The sequence below is a fragment of the Lepisma saccharinum genome, chromosome 11 (genome assembly GCF_977018435.1).
Source record: "Lepisma saccharinum chromosome 11, izLepSacc3.1, whole genome shotgun sequence".
Taxonomy (NCBI): domain Eukaryota; kingdom Metazoa; phylum Arthropoda; class Insecta; order Zygentoma; family Lepismatidae; genus Lepisma; species Lepisma saccharinum.
The window spans coordinates 46,934,392-46,958,218 of record NC_139239.1 but is presented as its reverse complement, the minus strand read 5'-3'; the positions used below and the strand labels follow the sequence as shown (position 1 = coordinate 46,958,218).

The following is a 23,827-nucleotide window of genomic DNA, read 5'->3' as shown; positions in this document are numbered from 1 at the left end:
TGCGGTATATCCGGACAAATTTTCAGAATGGGCCACTGGTTTGGTTCTTTGTAAGGATGTGAATTATTAAAGAATTAGTTCAACAGTTGATTAATTATATAGATAATTTATAATATTGGTTTGACCTTATGATAGGACTCATAGGATAACCCTCATTAGAGATTGCGTACATTTACCTGGAGAAATTAAAGCAAGCCACAGAAAAAAACTACAGTCGCCAGGGTTTATTAAGATATTTGTCAGAGAAACTAATTTTTGAACATAGTTTTATGCAACACAGAAATGAACGAGAAAATGGTTTGCAATGAGCATATTTTTTTTCAGTCTTTGGACCACTCTTAAAACACATTTTTTTCGGGTCTCCAAAATAGATACAAGGAGAAGAAAAAACACTGCTGTGAGTCTAAAATTCTTAGTCGAAGAGCTGGAACTGAAAGAGGTTTTCTGAAATGCCACTTTTCAAAAATGATTTTTCACAACAGATAGGCGTACTTAGCAATAAAGACTTGGATGCCATAATTATTTTTTCCAAGGGCAAGGTCAGAGCTGTTACTGCCTTAAACCATATATTATTTCCAAATGAAATAACAACTCTCCATCACTATAACTATTGACAAGAATATCCGAAACATAAGAAAGCACCTGGATCACATTAAGTTGGGGAACTTTTGTCACAGCAAATTTGTGGGGCACTGTACCTAAATCTGGTCCTGCATGATGCAGAGCATATCTTTTTCATTTATTTAATTTGTGGAGACAAACAAAAAGAAAGCGTAAAAGAAGGGCATTCTAGCATTATTACCATTCCTAGTGATATAAATATGATTGTTACCTATTGTTACAATATCTGGCACCACATCATCTCCCTGCAATTGGAAAGCCCACCAACTTCGCCCAACTCGGCCAAAACCTACTTGGACTTCATCTGCTATGCATATGCCGCCTGCTTCTCTTACATACCTGTAAAAAGTGTGAAAGTTTTAGAATACTTAAACTGTATTTTTATTATGGATGAGAGAGATTAATGAGTACTCCATTGATGTCAGTTAATGTAGGTTCAGGGTCACGTACAAAAAAGTAGCCTGGGTCAGCAGCATATGCTACTGTCTCGGACTACTCTTTTGTGCACCATTCAGTAGATCTGATAATCTGTAACTTTACTGATTCAATATGTCTCAATAGCCATTTTGTTACTCTTCTTATAAATATAAACAGTGTTCAAAGTGAAAGAATGTGAGAGGGGTGCTATATATCAGTTAAGACAATGTTCATAAAGCATCTCCCAGCTGGAATAATTTGCAAAGGCTTCCCTCCCACATTCTGCATTGTCTTCATGTTGATCAATACAAGCAAGATAATTATTACCAGAACCAACACAGACTCAATATCTCAAAACAATCACCAATGAATGCCGGAAAAATATTCTACAACCAGCTGCCTCATGACATAAAACTGATATCTTCAAAAGATAAACAAATACAAACAATAAAAAAATATTTGACAGATAGAGCTCTCTACAGTATCTGAGAATTCATGGAACAAGACAATAGAAGGCCAATGTACTAAAAAATATGTATTTTAATTGTATTCTTATTTCAATCATGCAACAATGATAATGTGTTTTTTATTTTTATTGTAGTGTAATGAAGTGTATTTTTTCATTTTTACTTTGGTGTAGTGATGTAATGTACTACACAATGTTTCTTCTTTTTTGTTATGATGTATTTAACTAATTATTATTTCATTATGTATCTTGACGTTTTCCATGCCCTTTTAAACAAGGGCCAACGGAAGAAAAATAAAATTCAAATTAAAATTAAAATCTCCCACTATCCGAAGCTTGACCAAGCATCTCCCCAGCTAGGAATTTTCACTTTGAGTGCTGAATATAAACATCCATGCTGGAAATTTCTACTATTTTCAAATGCGTGTGTACTATGAAATGTACTGAAAAGTAATTGTAGGTTTACTGTACAGCTACTGTACTGCAACAGTAGGGCTACTGTACTAATAAAACAATGTGAGTAATAATACATAATACTTGGTACAATATGTTATAAAATCACTTTATTGACTCCAGGAATATATACTTTCATTTTTAACACTACATGTTCAGTGATTTGGAAGTGCATTGGAAAAACTGTACATGAACTGGTTTTTCTAATGAATACTACTGAAGTCAGATATATATCTTAATGAATAAATTAATGGAACTCTTTCTTAAGAAATAATTCAATCTTATAGCAGTTAGCGGTTTGAATATATGTTCATATCAGTTGTTTTTTTCTTCAGTACGGAATTCCCATGGTTATTATCATGTCTGTGTAATGCAATTGCAGAAATTAGTAATCTTTGATCCACATAGTCGACAATGTTTGCTTGTTGGTTTTTCAAGCATTTAGGGTCAGGCATTTGTTTAAACTATTTTTTTGCTGTTTTCGTGTGAATATAGGAAGAACAATATGTCTAAAACAGTACGTTTTCAATTTTTTACAAGTGTGTTAACCACAATGAAGCTACACACTTAAAAACGTGTTCACTATATTCAATTTCTTGTTGTGTGAGAGCATTCCTAAGTAATAATTCCACATGATTTACCATACATTTATTTTAGTTGTTTGTACAATATTTTCATTGCATTTTGAGTTTTATAGATCAGATTTTTTTTTCATTACTGATAATAGTACTGTTTTCACATAGCAATGGCCTCCCCGATGGTGTAGTGGTAGCGTCGTTGCCTTGTAATCAAGGGGTCCCGGGTTTAATACCCAGTGGAGGAACATGACACAGTGGTTCGGATCCCACTTTAAACCGTAGTTCCAGTCCCTATTAGCCTTACTGTGCATAAAGTGGACTTAAAACACCAACTCAACTCACATAGCAATGTACTGAACCCAATTAAATATGTTAGTTGTACAATTATGTTACTGAAAATATTAAGAGTACAGTTCAGCTACCTGAGACAGGAGATATACAGTAGTTGGACTACCAAAAACAGTGGAAAACATTAGCAGTATACAGTTCAGCTACTGAAAACAGTAGGCACAGTTGGGCTACTAAAAACAGTAGAAGACAGTAGCAGTACAGTTCATCAACTAAAAACAGTATGCGTTTCAAAACACTTATTTATCTACTGAAAACAGTAAAAAGAATTTGCAGTAGGGATATAGGCCCAGTTTTGTCAAGAAGTCTACATATGAAGTTTCATTTTCAAAGGTAAAACACATTGCAGTCCCCTAGTTACAAATATCCTTGTAAGATTAACTTTCATCTTGCTTTCATTTCTGTTCACAGCTCATGCCATGTGTGGACTGATTTGTACAAATCTCGAGCATACTTACGACATGATGAAGGTAAGAGCTTTTTGGCCTTCCTCTGTATATTAGATACTAGTGTGAATGATTGTGCCTTATATTTTGACTTAATGCCCTAAACATACACCACACATGATTATATACTAACTATGTGTCGGGGTGTTAAGAGTCTCATTAGCCTGCTACAAAGCTGTTTTCAGGATGATGTGTAGAAGAGAGGTTAACACATGAGTGTCTTTCAAGATGATCACCCCTTACTCCTTGTAACTTGTGTAAAATGGTGTAATGTTACCTGTTGAAGTAATTGTAAAATTGTAACAACACTGAATAATTGTAAAGAAAAAACAAATAACTTACTTGTAAACATTACGAAGATAATTTGGAGGTGGAATAACTTGTCCACCAACACTCTGTAAGCTTTCTGCGATGAATGCACAAATGGTCCTCCCTTCTTCTCTGGCCTTCTTGCAAATATTTTTCACCTCATCAGCATACTTCTTTCCAAGATCCTCTCCAGGATGTGACACATCCCTGAATATCCCTCTGTATGAATCAGGAGGTGGAGCCTGTGAAACAACATGGTATTTCCTTAAAACAATGGCATTTGTCTTGAAAAATACATACAGAGCTAATTTTCTGAATGAGTATCAACACATCTGTTGGTATTTCAAAGATATCTCATCAGCAGTATAAGAACACCAATCCTCTTCCACCCAGCCCCCCTCCCTTTCTGTTTGTTTCTCTAATTACTTTTATCTGTTTTCAAATATCGTATGTTGCTCTTAACTAACAACTTCAATACTAAGTGCAAGTATTTTGATTGTCCATTATGGGAAACAAGGAATAACTTTCATGCAAGCTTTTGGCTTATTCAACTTTAAATAAGCATTAATAAAGTGAGAAAATAATGATCGTGATAAAAGGTGATACAATGGAACCTAAGTTTTATGTTTTACAGGAAGAACAAGATGAAAAAACTTAAAATATGAAAAAATGTAAAATCCAGAAAAAAAATTATAGCATAAACCTTTATTGAGACCATGAAGATTGAATGTATGATGCAGGAAAATGTAAATTTCTCATCAAATGAATGAATTTAAATATCATATGCAGTGGCGGATCCAGAGGGGGAGCACAGGGGCACATGCCCCCCCCCCCCCAAATACTCGAGCAAATTATACTCCTAATATGTAATTTACATAATTTATATAAAAAACTTATTAATTATGTGTACACTTTTGAAAAGTAGTGCACCTCGTATATCGTTAAAAATTGCTCAGTGCCAAACATCATTTGAAGTTGGTGCCCCCTGTGCATTGTTGAAAGTTGGTGCCCCATACACCATTGGAAGTTGGTGTCCCCAAACATCGTTGAAAGTTGGTGCCTACATGCATCGTTGAAAGTTGGTGCCTCTGATCAGTTTGAAAATATTAGCAAAATTCCTGTCCATTACTCTTCCTTTCTCAATCTAACTACAGAGCAAGCAAATGGATTTAACGCAATCATCAAACTTGGTTCAGCTTGTTTACTCATCTCTATTGGATATAAGAAAGAATAGTGCTCAAGAGTTTGATAAAGTCTTTCAGGAAAGTAAAGCACTTGCTGAACAGCTGAATGTTGATGTAAAAATCCTAAGAATTGCACAGAATCAAAGACATAGGTCAAATATTCCCTCAAAGAATGTCATTGATTATTTCAGATGTGTTGTGTTCATCCCTTTTCTCGATTATTTAATATCTGAATTTGATTATAGATTTCAAAGAAACCAGATTGAAGTCTTAAGCACTCTACAGAAAGTAATTCCGAAATTCATTGTTGAAGAAGATGACCAAGCTAAAGATACCGTGCGTTCATTTCGATCTGCAGCCGAGAGATCGGGAGAAGCGTGGCGGGCGGCGCTGACGGAGATGCCGACATTTGCGGCCTGTAATGCCCGCTTATTTTTATGGACTATGCAGACATTTATATAAATATTGCAAAACGAGCACTAACCTGTGTTATAACACGCAAAAGTTCTTCTGTAATTCATCACACAAATAAATACGCTTTAGAAACGATGTTAAGAGCCACAGATAATAAAACATTTTAATCATAGTTTTGACCAGTAACGTCCTGCTTAAGTTTATATCCTTGAAAAAGTTTTGTATCGATGGGGATCGTTTGGAGGTTTCGAATGTGCAACACTGTATCAAGATTACCCTGCAGACGAAACCGTCAAAAGTCAATGGTTTTCGTGAGCTTCCTTGCAATCCGAAATCTCCGAGCTCGAGTTTTTGTTCCTTCACGACTAGATTAAGACAGAGCTGTGAATATAGTGGCGAGCAGATGTATACCAAGAGCGTGTTAATTTCGTACTGTGCGCAAGAGTGTTATTCTTGGTTACTTGTCGTTACTTGTGTTATTGCAGTGTGTGTGTGTGTTGTGTCAGTGAGACGATTGGAATGCCAGCTCAAGTTTCACTTTAGAACAAAGAATTTTTATGTATGACACGTGAAAACAGACTCGTGTCGGGAAGTGTGTAGGCAATTTGTACATAAATTCCCAAGCGTTTCACCTCCACATAGAGATACGGTTAGACATCTTGTCCTTAAATTACGATAAACTGGATCGTTAAATTTTAAAACACCTAAGCAAAAACGAGTGATTCTAACTGAAGCAAAACTCGATGAAATTGGTGCAGCGTTAGAACGTTCTCCAAACAAACCTCTACGCCGTGTTTCACAGGAGATGGGCATGTCAAAATCATCAGCACATACAGCCACTAAGGTACAAAAATTAAAACCGTACTCTTATAACAAAGGTTAGTGCTCGTTTTGCAATATTTATATAAATGTCTGCATATGTCCATAAAAATAAGCGGGCATTACAGGCCGCAAATGTCGGCATCTCCGTCAGCGCCGCCCGCCACGCTTCTCCCGATCTCTCGGCCGAAGATCGAAATGAACGCACGGTATAATTGAGGCTGCTAAATTTTATGAAGATGATGTGCAGCCTATTTCAGCATTAGAAGGGGAACTCAAGTTATGGAGACAATTCTGGTTATTGGAAAAATCTACCCCAGATAGTCCAGCAGAGGCGTATGAATTTTCTTCCTTGTATCCCAACATTAGAAGTTTGCTTCACCTGTTGTGTGTGCGGCTACAGCTAAGCGTTCATTCTCCAATCTGCGAAAAATCAAGACCTACCTTAGATCTACAATGGGTAATGAACGATTGAATGGTTTTGCTCTTCTGAACATCCATAAAGACAAATACGAAGTGAAACCAGAGGTGGTTATTGACATATTTGCAAGAAAACATTCACGAAAACTACAGCTACAGTATTTGTAGGGTCAGTTAAATGTCTTTAGTAAGTTAAAATTATTTCATGATTGAAAAGTTAAACTGGTGTCCAAATTACTAGCAGCTTTATCATGTATCATGCATGTTACTGAAAAGGACTTGGGAGCTACATTAAACTAACTATAAAGCAAAAAATAATTAAGAAATGAAGTAAAACAGACTGTTTTTAATATGAAAATACTTCTGTAACTTGTGCGTTTCTGTGTTCATGAGGAATACGCTATTTTTAATATATTGTTTTTTTTACAATGTAATTTTTAAATATATTTGTTCTTAATAACTTGGCTGCATGTACAGATGACTGGAATTGGTACTTAAAGAAATATTAAAGTATAAAAGACTTGTTTCACCATGGTAAAATTTAATTTAAAGTAGTACTGCAATCTTCATTAGTATTTATGTGTACACTTTTGCAAATTGGTGCCCCCCCCAAAAAAAAAACTGAATCCTGGATCCGCCCCTGATCATATTTAAGAAAATGTAAAAACAGCTAAATACTAAATAATGCCAAATATTAAAATTTGATTGTCACTTACCACATGCACCCATTCTGGTTTTCCATGGCCCCCAGGGTGGTTGAATTTATAAGGTGAAATATCAATGAGTGTGGAGAGATGACCATGGTAAGCACTAGAAGAAATTCCAATATACTTAGTTAGATATCATATCAGATTGATTTTTCTTTAAGTCGTACACAGAGCATGTAGGTTTAAATTCCATTAGGAGCTGAAAATATTTTACATGGAATGTCCTTGTGTGCACATGCATTACAATCAATCATTTTCTATCGTCGTCCTTCCTGGGAAGGAACTATGATCTGGTCACAACAACTAGCAAGAAATAGTAAAATGAAACCCTAAAAGAAACACTAGATTTCAAGTTAGACATACAAGAAAAACAATATGCAAATGTTGTTTTCTTTCTAACACAAGATTTTTTAAAAAATATACATATATTTACCTGCAACATAAGAAATATACACACACTCTCAAATATGTATGGAAATATTATGCATTTTGATGCTAATTTGAACAGTGATTTTAAAAATCTTATTCTTAGTAGATATATTTTGTTTTCATATTTATGAATCAGGTTCTAAAATGTTATATTTGCTTGTGGGCACAAAAAGTGAAATGAGAAAGAAATCAACAGAACTGAAAAAAATAATTAACAATGTAAGAAAAGTAGTTTTTGTATGTTACTGTCTCAGAGTGGATGTGGTATTATCTGTATATATTCAGTAAGAAGATTTAATTTTACTGATTTTTTTCCACACATATTTCAGCAAAACAGATGATAAATCCCATCTAATTTTCTCACAGACTCCTTATCACTTTCAACATTTAGAACAATCCTCATCAAAGTTTTGATAATGCATGTATATTGCAATTTCCACATAGCTGTAGCTTCTTTGCCGTAAATGTTTCCAGACATTTTCAAAACCTACATTTTAGTATTCTGTATATGAACACTCTATACCTTTCAGATTTAAATCATCAATTTTCTGTACTTTTTGTTAGAATTCAATTAGGAATTAAGGAACAACACTTGCAGTCCCTAAATCCAATATAGATGTAACTGAAAAATAAAATACCATGCTAAACATCAAAGCTACTGACAAAGAAAAGTAATTGCAGAAAAATATCAATTCAACAAGAGATTTGATTAACTTACATGTTATGCAGGGTGCATTTTTGATTTGGGTGGTCTGACTTCTGAATGCCTCTCACTTGTGAAGCAAATATGACTCTGATCTTCTGATTTGTCCCACACGTACAAGTTACAAAATTACACATCAATAAATGTTAAGCCAGTTGTACAACTGCTTTTCTTAACAATTTTGAGATACAAACACATCTTTGTTTATTTTTTAACTTTGTACAAAATGATCTTAGACATTCATCTCCTTCAACTATGCATAGAGCTTGCATTTTTATGCAATGCTGAGTACATTTAAATTCTTCAATGGGGATAATAAAGAGTAGCTGAAAATCAAAGGAAATTGACTCCAACAAGCAAGAGAATAATTCACTTCACCGTGCCTCTCTCTCTGAGCAACGTTCTCTGCATTATCTTCACCTGATATAAATATTTAGCTGAAATGAAAAATTAACAAAAAATTAGAAAGATTTTTATTACTCAAATATAATTTCCTGAAATTATAATTTGAATTAATATTACATTCACAAATTCAAAATTATATAATATATATTTATTTGGTTTGAAATTGTATTTTCTTTATTTACTTCACTTTTCTTCCCCTTTTGGCTAATTGCAATTATGAGAATAAAAGATGATTAGATGAAAATGGTCAAGGACACTCACAACATTGGTGGCAAGATTGCATTGTCCAGTATGCAATATGTTAAACCACCAATGTGACGTAAAATATTTGAAATAAGAGATTGATGACATAACAGTATCAAATTAATATTACTTTAAAAGAAATTAAAAAGTAAATAACTTCTTTGCTGAAACTTTCTTAGTTTTGGACCTTTAACCACTGTGTTATTTTTAATATTACCAACGTTTCGGAGGCTGATTCTGCCTCCTTCTTCAGGATAGTGTGTGATCTACTAAATCACATTGCAATCCCTGGACACATGATGTGTTTGGGGATGGTGTCTATATAGAGAATAAATTGATGCCTTGTAGGATTATTCTCGGTGGCCAAGGCTCCACCTTGTCTGTTGGTTACAAGGACCCCTTGTACATGGAGTTGCCAGGGAGAGTTATGAGTGGCCCAGGTTCCAATTCGTCAAGTGGTCACATCAAGACTGTTTTTCTATATAGGTTGCCAGGGAGGATTAATTTGCAGTGGCCCAAGCTCCACCTGGTCAAAGGATTGATACCGCTGGGAATCAAGCCCAAAAGATGCAATGCTCCTTCAGTGCCGCTTACGTGCAACGGTTAGACCCTGAATGGTTGTGGACATACAGTTCTCCCAGTGTGTGTGCTACACTGATCCTCGTTTGTATGCTGACTGGCCAAAGCAGCCAAGGATCTTTGCATTCTTCAATTTAAACGTTCCAAGAAACGGGTAATCAGGACTAATATTTTTGGGTGTTCATCTAACTCAAAAAGAAAATCACCGAGTTCCCTCATACATACTTATACACAAAAACAAGTTGTTGCACTATAACATTTGGATGGATAATACTGCACTTGGATTTTCATTTAAGCTGAAAATAGTAGGGGTGACAGAGAGCGGGAGGGAGAAAGAGAGAGAAAAATTGAAAACTGGCTCGGCAGCAGAGCACAATAAGTAGTTGACTTTTGTTCTCACTATTGAAGTTAAGTCCCAACTTGGACATGGATGTTGTTTATGAGTGTCTCTTCATCAATTTCATTTTACCATCACTCATACTCATTGTTACATTGGCCAAAAATGGCAGAAAAACGACATAAAATAACAAAAATACAAAATGCAGAAATTTAAGCATGACAGTTGTTGATTTCAATACAGTGCCCATTTATCTTTACAAAGCAAATTTTAAATCCACTTTATGTGCAGATAGGTTAATTGGGGTTAGACCTATGGTGAAATCCAAACCTGAGATACGGAAATTGAACCTGTGCCCCACATTTAGTAATGAAAACTGTTAGATTAATTTGTGTGACCTAAAGCTTATTTTACTAACTAATTAATATTATATTATCAACCTATGTTCCACATGTATGTTCTAAATAAATGTGAATTTGAAGATGTTTCCCCCTGCACTATTTAAATTTAAAAGGAAATATTTTTACAAAATAGAGAGAATACATACTTGTCCAATGTGATGACATCATAGTTTTTGGTGTGAGATCTTGCAAGACGCAATGCCAAATCATTTGCCTCTGAACCAGAATTCACAAAATAGCAAACAGACAATGCATCAGGCAACAACTTGGTGAGTCTTTTCGCATAAAGCACAAGGTTGTCATGGAGAAATCTGTTGTTTGTGTTGAGAATTGCCATCTGCTCGCACCCTGCTTTCACAACGTGTGGATGGCAGTGTCCAACTGGAAAGATTTACAAGGTGCTTAGTACTTAGTACATGTCTAAAGTCATTGTTTATTACTGCAATATATATATATATATATATATATATATATATATATATATATATATATATATATATATATATATATATCTGTGTGTGTGTGTAGTACATATAATATTACATTATATGAGAGCAATAGTGCAGAGGATGTTTTCTATTTGAGGAGGTACAAAGTTCACTTGAATAAAAAGTCTTTCTCTCACACACACACATGTGAACACCTCCACCGTGCTAAACAATATACACATTTAAAAAGACTGCTGTTTTCAAAATACTGGTATAACCTCAGAAACTGAACCTAGAGAACATGTTTTTGGTTTATTAGACTTTTCCATTTATTTAGCTTTCAAATTAGGTCAAAGTGTTTTCTAACTTCACACCATTTGAAAATTAACATTTCTTGACATCTCGTTCAAAAAATCTCTGTATTGAAAACATGGCAGCATTTTTTTAAAAAATTTGAATAATATTTGTTAATGAGAATTGATGCTTTTGGAGCTAATGTATGCAAAATAATCATGTTTTATACAATTAAAATCTACTTCTAGCAACTATAACGATTTGCAGTGCACTTGTTCTAGACAAATTTTCAGGGGATACAATGTGAATGAATGGGTATGGGGTATTCTTTACCCCTCCTAAAAATTTTGAGTGATACAATGTACTCCAGTACTCCCTTATACTTGTAGAACTGTCTGAGAATTTTCAATTACAGTATTATTTAACATTAATTTCCTTCTTAGACACAACAAAGTGCATGGAGAAATAAAATAATGAGAAGTGAACTAGTAATATTTTAAGTGGTTTCAGAACTTGCAATGAATTTGTTAGTGTACCTCAAAAGCCTAAAATATACCATTTGATTATGTGTCATAATTTGTAATATAAAGGAAAAGTTATGAGAATATTAAAAGTTGGAGAATGAAACTCACCATGAGCTACATTGTTGGCACAATCTAAATACTGTTGGCCTCTCTCATCATACATGTACTGCCCTTCAGCTCGTACAATCTTCAAAGGATTGTCCCTGAAGAATAGCTTACAGGACCCGCTGCAAAAAAAATATATATATAAGCACAGTAAAATTATGATAAAAACTAATCAACATCAGTTCAAACTTAGTTCATGTTGTAAACATTATATTTAGAGTGAAGTAACATCTTCGATTTTGGTTTTGACTTTGAGTGTGCTCGAAGTGAAAATTGTTAGGTAGGCAAGCTTATGTTTGCTCCAGTCCTTGGACTAATTGGGGCGGGGGGGAGGTGCTCCTATGTTTAACATCCAGGCAACAAGACAGCTGGGGATCTTTGTGTAAACTCTCGCCTGGCTGGAGGTATACCATCCCCTTGCATCCCTCTGCACTTTTGAGCACTGGGTGTATGGGATCCTAATATATCTGTACCAGGTTCAGGATAAGATAATCCTTATAACAGGGGTGTCGTCAGAAAACATTAGGTCCTTACATTTTGAAAGTGAAAAATATTGACAAATCCCATTTTTCATAAAAATTCTACACTTGAATAGCGTGTTGATGTTGTGTTTGAATTTATTTGAATTGTTGTTCTAAGTCCACTTTATGCACAGAAATGCTAATCAGGACTGGGCCTACAGTTCAAAGTTGGATCGAAACCACTGTGTTGGAAAGGGTTGGTGAAAGAGGGGCAATAACTGATCAAGAAAACAAAAGAAGAAACTGGCCATGAAGGAACCGCCGCCGGCTAAAAGACGGAGTGAAAGAAATGGGTAACGGGAAAAAGGTTCGAGGAAGATGTCAGAAAATAGATTATGTGGATCTTATGTACTGATCTGAAGCGTAAGGCGCAAGATCGAAAAGCCTGGAAGTTGCAGTGCAAATATGACTGACAGACAACGATGAAGAAGGTTTCGCTGTGAACCACAATTCAAATTTCAAAATGTGTAGTGAACAAGACAAACACTTTTCATTAAAATATTTTTGCTAGTTGATGCCTTGTTTCGGCGCTACGAGCACTAAGAAAACAAGGATACTAGCCGAGAGAAGCAGCTACCAGAAAAACCGACTGGTCACTCAATTCATGCATTGTTGAACGGTATTTAACGGTAGTAACATTTTTCGAAAGCATCTTTCAGACTTTTCAAAACGCATGTTTTTTTTCTGTTTTAACCTTTCCTTAATCCAGATTCAAATTTACGTTCCTTAAACATGTAGGATGCGCGAGGGCCTGTGCGGCAGCACACCCCTAACGGCGGTTTCTGACCGCGACGATGAGGATAAATGGTGAATTCATTAAATAGATTAAGGAACAATAACAACGAATGATCCCTGCATTCGCAGCAGCTACGTTAACTACTCAACTGAGATTGGCTTCGGCTCTACATTAAATAGTCTTATTACATTTCAAAATGTTTTTGTCGTTATGTATTATGGGACATGAAATCTGATCACTACTAAAAAAATGAATGAAAAAAAAGTTCTGAAGTTCCCGTCCCTCCGCGATTTGAAAAGTGATTAGCGAACAATAAGCTTATAATGAATTAGGCATTTCCTCCAACACATAACCTTTGGGTTACTGCATTTTTTGTCAACTTGTAAGATACTTGTACTTTTTAATTGACCTTAGATAAGTTCATGGTAGAATGTTTCAGTGATCCTTACAACTCACTTGAATCAACAGTGATTATGAAATCCACTGAACTTTGACTCACGTTTTCGAAACGGATCGTATCAACTGAAGAATGAGTCGTATGCGAGTGATAAGCATTACTTGTAGGTTCAGGGGCATTATTCAAGAACACGAACGTATCAACTCATCAAGTTATCTTACAGGTTCTACAGACCCTTGTTTTGTAGATGTTACTAAAGGTCTGCCAGACGCTGTGCAAATAGACACAGATATAGACAAGTAAACAAAAACAAAATAGGTTCTCCTCGGTAAGTTTCCACGCAGCTTCGTTTCGAAAAGAGGAAGATATTACAAAATGTGTGCGAGATAATTTATCACTATGATCTTTGCTTGTGCTTGTTGCCAACATTGCGAAATCTACAACCTTGCTTGACTCTAAGCTTCTTATGTAGTGAATGACCCATCTTTATGTTAAAAGCCATGCCAGTTGCCAAGGGGGAAAAGAATGCAAAAATACTGTTAGGTCACACATTTCAAAATTATAAGCATGGTGCGTGCAAATTCACTTCAAGATAGTGTTCTAACAACAACTAAATAAGTATGACACGAAATAACTGAAAAGGCCAGGCAGAAGGCAGAGTGATTAGCATAGCACGTTACGACGCCAGAGGGCCCGGGTTCGAATCCAGGCCTGGGCATTGGTGTTATTTGTGAATGTCCCTTCATCAATATCATCACTCAATCCTCATCTTCGCGATAAGCTAAATGTGGCAGAAATGCGAAGTAAAATAAACCAAATCAATCAAGGAGGCAAGTACGTACGTTGAAATCTCCCCAACTTCCAATCCTGGCCGACTAAAGGTCTTTTCTACTGTTACGGTGGCCGATCCTAATGTGGCAAGGGAAGTGGGGGCGGGGAAGTGACCAATCCAGCACGATAAGAAACGCAGCAGTCAGTAGAACGAGGTTTACGTAGTACTTCTTCCTGCCGCGTCGTGTCTCTCGACGCCACTGCTGTTGGTCTGCGGCGTAATCCCCGCTGCCCATTGCCCTTACCAGAACTAGGACCGGCCGCCGTAAGAGTGGAAAAGACCTATAGTCCACCCTTTTACCTTCCCAGCAAACAAGTGAAGCTGGGTAAAGTATTTATATGCTATATTAGCCTAAATATGTATTTTTGTGGTATTGATGGGTACATAAAATGTAACAGTATCCCGGAAATACCCTAGTTCTCTCGGCTCATCCACCACTTTCTTATAGGATCGTTACTGTAAAAAGAAAGACAAGAATTATGTATGCTTAAATACGCACTTATTCCTTGTGAACTTGGGATTATATTTCATCTGAGAATTTCGAACTTTGAACCAGCATCCATCTTGACAGTGATTTATTTACATGCCCTTAGCCACTGCCCACTACCCAAATTTTCCGTAGCCTCACCCTAAAATATTTTATGATGGCCTGTTTTACTGTTGGAATTTCAGCTTTCCTGGCAACGTGATTCGAACAAGTGCTCTCGGGTTACCAGCCAGGTTAATTTGGCATTAGCATTCAACGTTTCAAGCGCATCAATTCGAGCGCATCCCTGATTATGAAAGTAATGGATGTGCTCAAAACAGACGCTAAAGCAGAATTAACCTGGCTGGTAACCATAGATGTGCGCAAGGTGGGGGGGGGGGGTTGAAGGCAGCCCTAATCATGGACATTTTACAGATTTTTTTTCCAGCGAGGGGCAGGCAAGATATTTTTTCTATGGGGTTAAACGCCTCATATTGCCTCTATTATGATGTTGCCCTCTATTATAATGCGGATGCGGGAACGTGATAATTTCAAACTCAAGTTGTGTTTTTTGAAAGGGCAACACTATAATGGATTAATTAATTATAATTAATGTAAATTACTGTCTGAAATCAAATGATGTGTGTGAAATATACTTTTACGTTGACTTTCACTTTCCAGGGGCGTAGGCCATCCTTGCTCCCCTTTCCAGACGTCCATGCCCCTATATATTTTCACCTAGAAATTTAGCGTTTGGGAATCTTATCGCCGTTATTAAACGATATTATACTCTTAAGGAAAATGAAGTATTTTCAAGCCGAAGAAAGTTCCAAGTAACTACAGGGTAAGGGTGTGCATTATTTCCTATGTACGTACTTGAACTATCCCGCTTCGTTCTCTGGAAAATGTATAATTATTAACAATCAATCTCACAGGTTTATTCGTCGCCTATGTTGCTGCGTTTAATACACACACACACACACACACACACACACATATATGATACGCCTAAAATTACACTAAGGAGATTCCCAGTGAATTCGGCCACACACTATATACGCCCCTGTTTCGTATTCATCAATACACTAGAACAGTGAGATGGAATGAGGTTTTTCTTTCCTGACGGAACTTTCATCAAGGTTTTTGCCCCCCCCCCCCTCAATTAGAAGTTCTGCGCACGCTTATGCTGGTAACCCAACACCATTTGTTTGATTTATGAATATTTTATAGTCCACGCGTTTACTTCGTTAACGTCAAAGAACTGAAGAAAGCCGCCGCCACAAACGTGGGTGGGGATAAATAGCGGGCGAGTTGTTTTCGTCCAATCACACTCAACCTTCAGCCAATGGGCGCAGCTGTCATTCTGCTCGTCTACTCCACGTGGAGTCCTTGAGCCAATGGGCGCAGCTGTCATTCTGCTCGTCTACTCCACGTGGAGTCTCAGTCACATGACTGCGGTTACGCTGTTGCCGTACTTTGCAACTTCAATGTGGAGACCGTGGGAAGGTGCTTGTGCGCGGAGGGACAAGGTGGCGTAGAGTAGATGTGTGGCAACACTTTGCGTTGAATGTGATTGTTGGAGCTCGTGGGCGAGCTCCGTGGACTTCAAATCCAGCCGGTCGTTAACGTAGCTAGCGCGTCGACTATAACTCGAAATTTATATTCACATAGTCCAAAATCGAACGTACATCGTCTGCACTGAAAATCAGGGATAAATTGCTGAATTTTAATTCCCCCCTCTAGCACACACAATGGTGATGAAATCTCTCTTGTGCATGTTGTGGACTTCAGTTAGCCTCCTAATGTCTGGAGAGAAGCTCTTTACTTTGTCACTTGCACTTTGCAAAGTAGGCTAATCTATTTGAGGATGCCCAGACATAGGACTGACCCGCTACCTGGTGTTTGGATGGACGAAAACCAGTTTCATTGAAATTCAAGACATAAATCATGCTTTGGAAAGTGGCTTGTTGTGCAACTGCCGTTGAGTATGGTATATAATCAACTCTTCCTGCCTGCAAAAATTTGCAGAAGGAAAAACAACGCCTGCCGAAGGACTTAGTCGAAACTGGTTCAACTTCAGGGGTTTCGAAAGTAGTGTGTAATATAAAACTTGTCTGAACCTAATTTAAGATGCACGAGCAACGATCAATGCATATTAAAATTGTCCTTACTGATATAATTGCACTTAGTATTTTCTCTACCTTCTTTCAACATTCATTAAAAATTATATAGGCCCAGCACTCGGTCCCTTTTTATTACATGTTTGCAAATGTCCCTTTCCGACGCCACAGGTCCCGGGTTCGATTCTTGGCCTTTCATTAATTTCATCACATCATCCCTCATCATCATCTTCGCGATTAGCCAAAAGTGGCAAAAATGCAAAGTAAAATAAACTAAATCAATCAAAGCAAATGCCCTTTTCTGACTGCTGTATGATATGTATAGTCCTGTTCGCAGGCGCGTGGGGTCAGAGGGGCTGCTTGCATACCCGTTGTCAGTGACTCCTTCCGCACCCCTAGTTTTCATCTAAATAGTAATACAGTAGTAAGAAAAATTATAAATGAATATGTATGGAAGCGAGTTTACAACAGAACATTTTGCAATAAAGTGATCTGCTTCAGTAATTTAGGTGACTGATATGCATGTCCAAAGTGTAATCCAGTCTCCATTAGGCTCTGTAAAATATAACTATTGTTTTTTAATTACTATTCATAAAACGATCGATTTCAAAACATGATTTTTGTTACTGTTTTATATAATTAGTTGATTATATAAATTATTTTCGAAATTACTCTTTTCTTGTGAATAGTCGTTATTCAAATAACAAATTTCAAGCAATTAATAATAATTCCTAGCTTTTTTAATAATTAAAAAGCAAATAAATATTAACTTTATACTTTTAATGTGTGTAGGGTAAAAATCAATAATGCAAGCCTAAGTGCAACATTGCTGCAAACAATAAATAACGCTGACACGCTGAGTCACTGTGTGAGGTTAACTAAATATATAAATTCCTGTGTTTTCAATTACTATATAAATTTTGCACCCCTCTCTCGCAGCAAGCTCGGTACCCAACATGCACCCAAAGATTTTAGATCCTGGCGTGGCCTGTGCTTCTGTTAAAATCTGAAATGCACTCGTTAGTAGTAGTTTGCTTTTCTAGGCTTTTTTCTTCAAAAACTAACGACTTTCAAATTCATAATATCTCGTTTCCGATAGTCGTTTTACACCACCATTGAGGATTAATGGGAGTTCTCATAAATAAGTATCAGTCTGATTGTTCTGCACTGAATCGACATTTACTAATTTCGATATTTGTATCGAATACATGTCATTCGCCACCAGCTTAAAATTTGTGACAATCGCCACCAGCCTATTAGCTGCGCGTGACCCGCTGTCCCCTCTCTCCCTCCCTCCCTCCCTCCCCTGAGGCAATGACCACAGAACCTTCCTCTCCGCCCGCTAGGTCCGCTTTCTCTCAGTAAGGACATTTTGGGACACAGATTAGGTTTGGGACTTGCTTGTGAGTATATGAAGAACGAAGAAATGAGAATGATCATCCGCATGTGTGCTGCTTTGGCGTTTCTTCGGCCTGAGGATGTTCCCGACGGCTGGCTGGAAATACATTCCAGAGTGCCTGACAATGAAAAACTTTCTGAATTTTTGGACTATTTCGTGGAGAGATGGATAGAAAACGAAGAATTTCCATTCGAGCTTTGGAGTTGTTAACAACAGGCGTCATATTAAAACTTATTATTTTTTAAAAAATATTAAAGATAATTATATAGCATACACAGATTTAATTAAATATTTTTATCTATATATTTTTCATATTTTTAACATGTAAATATCTTGTGTTATGCGGTTTGCAGATCGCAGTCACCTTTGTCTTCGCTTTATGTCTCCACTCCTGTACACCTTTGCACGTGACCGTACAAACAAGTGAACTCTTGTCTACGCATTAGCCGTGAACACCGCTTACGTGCTCCTAATACCAGTTTCGTTATTTGCCTTATAACAGATGACATCACGCAAATAAAGACAAAAGAAAAGCACGACGGACACGGATATCCATATTCGTTTTACTTCCTGGTTTTGTCCTGAAAATTGGTCTCCTTCCTCTCTTGGAATTCGTTTGTATCAACGTAGTGAATTTATTTCCGTGTCTGCTTATTTGCTGCATATTTTGATCAGTAGGTGCATTGACCTTTTTGCTTTTTGGGGAAGGGGAAAACTATACATTGATAGGTTCGGAGTCAAACAAGGAATGTATATTATGTAATACAAGGAAATTCACTCTCTCTCAGATATAGTGTTCTTGCTATTAAATCCAGCTAAAATCTATTAATGTATTGAAAACAAAATGACTCATTCATTTTTTCACACAAACAATTTTCTGTTTTCAAATATTGCTATTGCATTTTGCAACAACTATACTTGTCATTCTCTTCAAATTGAAATTTAAAAATTAAAGTATTTAAAAATATAAATTTACTCGGTCTTCTTGTGAAAGATTTTAATGTGAGAATGAAAATATGGTGTTGATTTTCCCGAATATCTTATGAACTCCGTATATCAATCTGTCTTAGGCGGCAATAACAAACAATTTAATTGTTTTATTTTATTTCGCATTTCTGCCAGTTTTGGCTAATCGTGAAGATTGGAGTGAGAAGTGGCAGCATGAAATTGATGAAATTACGTCACGAACTCACGTGGGCAGTACGCAACATGAACCTCGCAGATAATTTTTGTTGACTGGGAGGCCAGACGCGGGAGCCTGTTTAGTCTGTAAGAATGCAATCCATGCTGTGATACGTGGAAGAGAGTTTTAACGTTTGGGCAACTTCAGAAAGGATCGCCCCTTTCATTTTATTATAATTCACTAGAGCACTAGCTATGTTGAACTTCAGCTTGCTGTGTAAAGGTGCCCTTGAAAAATGAGACGTATCGGATCGGGTGAAAACGCAAGACCTGTACTTTGGATTGCGAACTGCTGAAGCCTGAAAATCTACCGCTTCATTACTAGTATAATACGTGGTTTCTTATCCTTGTTTCATTTCAAGGTCGATGAGTAAGGAATCCAGTAGCTCTACTCAAAAGGCACTATCTTAGAATTCGGTTCCGTAAACCCTACAAAGATCTGGCGGAAAACTTTCGCTTTTGCAATTTCTGCTTCAATTTAACTAGAGTTTTGGCTAAGGCTACCAGATGTCCCGATTTAGTCGGGACAGTCCCTTTTTTCAGTCCGTGTCCCGACTTTTTCCTGACCTCATTCGGGACGTCAAAAATGTCTCGATTTCTTGGCAAGCTATTTTTTCTTTAATTGTCTAGTGTTTACTCAGTCACAATAAACATACAAACGCACATATTCCACAAAACATTGTTGATTGCGAAAGATAAAGAAAACGATAAGGTGCAAGAAACTGTTTCTTGCATGTTAGTCAGGCGGAGGGTAGATTAATTAATAACATATGTATCATTTACGTGTACGCGCACGCGCATGCTGTCATGCATTGAGACATAGGAATAGAGTAGTAAAAACGTCCCGATTTCACATTCTTAAAATATGCTAGCTTTAGTTTTGGCTAAGTGCGTACTATGGATTCGACACTAACCTAGGTAATTTGTGGCATTTTATTTTTTACCCCCACTCACCCCCCCCCCTTCTCCCATGCCGATAGGTGATGAAGTTGAACCGCATTGGGAGTGTCACGAAAACTATGGATTCCATTCACAACACAGCCTGAATGTTAGACAACCCGAGAAACACTATCGTTATGCGGATTGCATAGATTCACGGATGTCTGTGCGGAATTTAATATTGGTGGTTCTCGATTATTTTTACATGTCAGCCCTTCCCACTCCACCCCTAGGGGTGCCAGGGGTGTCTTACTTCCACAGTATATATTTCCAGATTGCAAGTGATAGGTGTATCAAGTTTGGTTGAAATTGCTCCAGGTGTTCGAGAGTTATGCTGGAACAAACAAATACACACACACACATACATCCATTTTTATATAGATATATAGATAGAAGACAGATAAACAACATATACAGCGAAACAGGGCCCAAACTTTCACATCTTTATCACATTTTTTTTCTGTTTCACTTCTTGTTTCGATGCTACAAACCCTCTAAGAATGGAATTTTATCCCGAATAGTGCTGTAAATTGCGAATAGTTGATATTCCACAGGCTATGAAGATTTAAGTGAATCACTCCACCAGTTATCCCATTATCTCCATGATAAACATAGAAGCATCCCCTCCCCCCCCTCACACACATACACACACTTAACATCGTCCACTTCAAGAGCTGATCATGAATATAATATGCAACCAAGCAGTACAGGTCGAGTTTCGTCCGGCCTCCATTTTTTACAAAGTGTTGTTCAGGGTTGCTAGGTTCGATATTCAGTGGAAGTACATAGTGGTTCTGACCCTACTTTAAACTGTAGATCCAGTCCAATTTAAGAAGAGGCTCATTCCAGCAGATGGCGAGCTGCCAGCAGACCTTCATTATCGTCAACAAGCTTGCAGATATAATATCAAGCTATGAGGAATTCGAGTATAGAAGATGTGACCCAACTCTTGGCTCTACTATACCTAGGACTGTCGCAGCTCAGGATGTACCTAGGAGATCAACCCGAGTACTGAGATCAGCCATTACTGTGACCACTGAGGAAGATCATCAGCAAGAAGAGATCAGGTACTACGAGACAGGACCAACTTCCCTTAAGAAGACGTTTCTTCATAACTTCCATTAGAGGTAAACAGCTGGAAGAACTCGAAGCAGATTCGTAGTGCAGACCTGATTCCAACACGAGTGGATGCTGTGCAGCAGAAGATGACCAGGCACTCCCTAAGCTTCTGGGAGAGCCTTTAGTCCACTTTATTTTATATTCTGCATCTTGTGATGGGTCTTCTTGGTCCGCCCGCAGTTCTCATCTTGTAAATTTTCTGTATTATTATATTCTCTCTTACTGTATATTATTCCATGCTATCTATTGTTCCTGGTGGCCTTCATTTGAAGGCCACTCCAGTTTTCTACGGCCCCTATTGGACCCTGAATTATTCTCTCTATATTTTTCCTATTATATATTATTTTATATTTATCATATGAATCTTATTCTATATTATACTTATGTATGCTTCTTGAAAACTTCTCTAGATTCTCAAACTCTAATTTCAAACATCTCGGTTCTATCTTAGGTACCGAGACTTATATTACTCGTTTATCTTCTTATTTAAACTGAGTAGAAGCGGAGATTCCCAGAACATAGTTAACCACTCCAAAGTATATCCTTTACCCCAGGGACACGAAGAATACCGCATTCAGCAGAAGCACCAACGACAAATGATGGCTGAGTGAGAAGGTATAATAAGTGAAAGTGGCGAGTGGTGGCAGAGGTGTAGATCCAGTCCCGAGTAACCTATCTGTTCATAAAGTGGACTTAAAACAGAAACTCAACTTCTTTGTTTTCTCGGTCTCGTCTCGACAAATATCGAGGGTTTCAACTCGTTCTCGTCTCGAATTTTGAGACGAGACCGAGATTTGTCTCCCAACCATTCTAAAAAGTTATGTTACGCTATTGGGAAGGCTTACAAACAGCCTAAGGCAGCGCATTGCGGTAATGTAGTTCCGAATTAAAGTACAAGCTAAGCTATTCACGTTTGCTTTTGGAGTAACATTGATCCATTCCTTAATGATGGCTAACCAAGCGAGTGCAATACGCATCGCGTAACAATGACGAAGCAAACATTACATTGCTCGGAGTAATGAAGAAGATTATTATTAGAAACTTCAGACGGTGCTTTTTCCTTATAGCGGTAAATTGAACACGCCCCTAAAACTTCGAACAAATACTTAATTAGGTTAGGTTTACCATTATGCTACTTAAAACTGTTATGATAAAGTCCCCTCCCCCTTCTTGACGTTTAAATATTTGGTTTGTTTTAGTTTATTAACGCCGCATTTCTTCCACTTTTTGGTAATCGCGACGATGGGGATGAATGGTGAGAAAATTAAGTGGAACAAGGAACAATCGCACCACAAATGGTTCACCTCCGTGAAGGAGTGGTTATCACCCTACGACACCAGAAGTCCTAGGTTCGAATCCCGGCCTGGGCATGAATGTTCTTTGTGAGTGTCCCTTCTTCAATTCCATCATATCATCACTCATCCTCATCCTCGCAATAATCAGCCAGAAGTGGCAGAAAATCGAAGTAAAATAAACCATATCAATCAACTAACGCATATGGACGACACATCACAAACCTCCACAGCGGCGCAACATCGCAGTTATCGGTACGTGGAAGTGAGGTTGTGGCTACCTTCTCAAAAGGTCACCCCTTACACCTCGTATAAAAATTACGATTGACCTCCTGGATGGCGTAGTGGTAACGTCATCGCCTTGTAATCAAGAGGTTCCGGGTTCGATACTCGGTGGAGGCACAGAGTGGCTCAGATCACTCTTTAAACTGTGGGTCCAGTCCCGATTAGCCTTTCTGTGCATAATGTGGACTTAAAAATTCAAATTCAAAACATGTAATTCCTGTATATTGACTTCTAAACTTAAGAGCTCAATCCCATTGAAACTCGCAAACGAAACTAAGAAGTCAGCCACAAACCAATGTCAACTCCACTTTACATCCCAGCCTTCTAATTTTTTGTCAGAATTCTGGCTTAATGCATTTTCTCAAATGTCGGTTACAAGAATAAAAGCATTACAAGAGTCTCGTAAGCTAAGAATACACATGAACACCGTTTTAAATTTAACCACAGGGCAACAGTCTTCCTTCTAACTCATTAAAGACAAGAGCAATGCTCACTTACCCTATGTGTCGCTTCCGTAGCCTGATGGTTTCATTCTTGTTCACACGTTCCAGCGAGTCCATGTTCTCCTGTGTAGCACAACAGGGAGAGAGTACTTGGCTCCGCGACCAGCGCAACAGAGTAGCAACTGGAGTGAAGTCCCAGCTGGCCGATCGATGTTCACTTGTCCCCCTCTGCTCACGTGATTTGCGCCATGCGCTGTTTACTTATCACGAATACGATTGGTCGAGGCGAGTTAACGTTCCACTGGCTTATCTGCCCCGGATTTTCGTAACAGAGAAGATATAATCCGTCTCCAGCGGCGCTGAAACTGTAGTCCCCCCCCCAAATTATAATGGGCCCAATGTGTAACTTTCAACATTACTTCATTTTGCAGCAAATATTATTTGTGTTATGAAAATTTCATAACTT

General features: G+C 37.5%; 1 protein-coding gene across 2 annotated transcripts in view; it reads right to left on the bottom strand.

Moving 5' to 3' along the window:
- LOC145994775 (5-phosphohydroxy-L-lysine phospho-lyase) overlaps positions 1-23,573 on the bottom strand; it is a 43,706-nt gene extending 20,133 nt beyond the window's left edge. The window contains exons 1-6 of one of the 2 annotated variants that reach the window (XM_083131029.1): positions 23,417-23,573; positions 11,634-11,752; positions 10,426-10,660; positions 7,192-7,285; positions 3,672-3,880; positions 833-960 (exon numbers count right to left, since the gene is read on the bottom strand). In XM_083131029.1, coding sequence (XP_082987155.1) covers positions 833-960; positions 3,672-3,880; positions 7,192-7,285; positions 10,426-10,660; positions 11,634-11,752; positions 23,417-23,478 — 847 coding nt within the window. In that variant the 5' untranslated portion in view covers positions 23,479-23,573. Of the gene's footprint in view, positions 1-832; positions 961-3,671; positions 3,881-7,191; positions 7,286-8,329; positions 8,750-10,425; positions 10,661-11,633; positions 11,753-23,416 lie in introns of those variants that run through there. The other variant, XM_083131030.1, reaches the window with a different exon arrangement.
- Between the last annotated feature and the right edge of the window lie 254 nt (positions 23,574-23,827).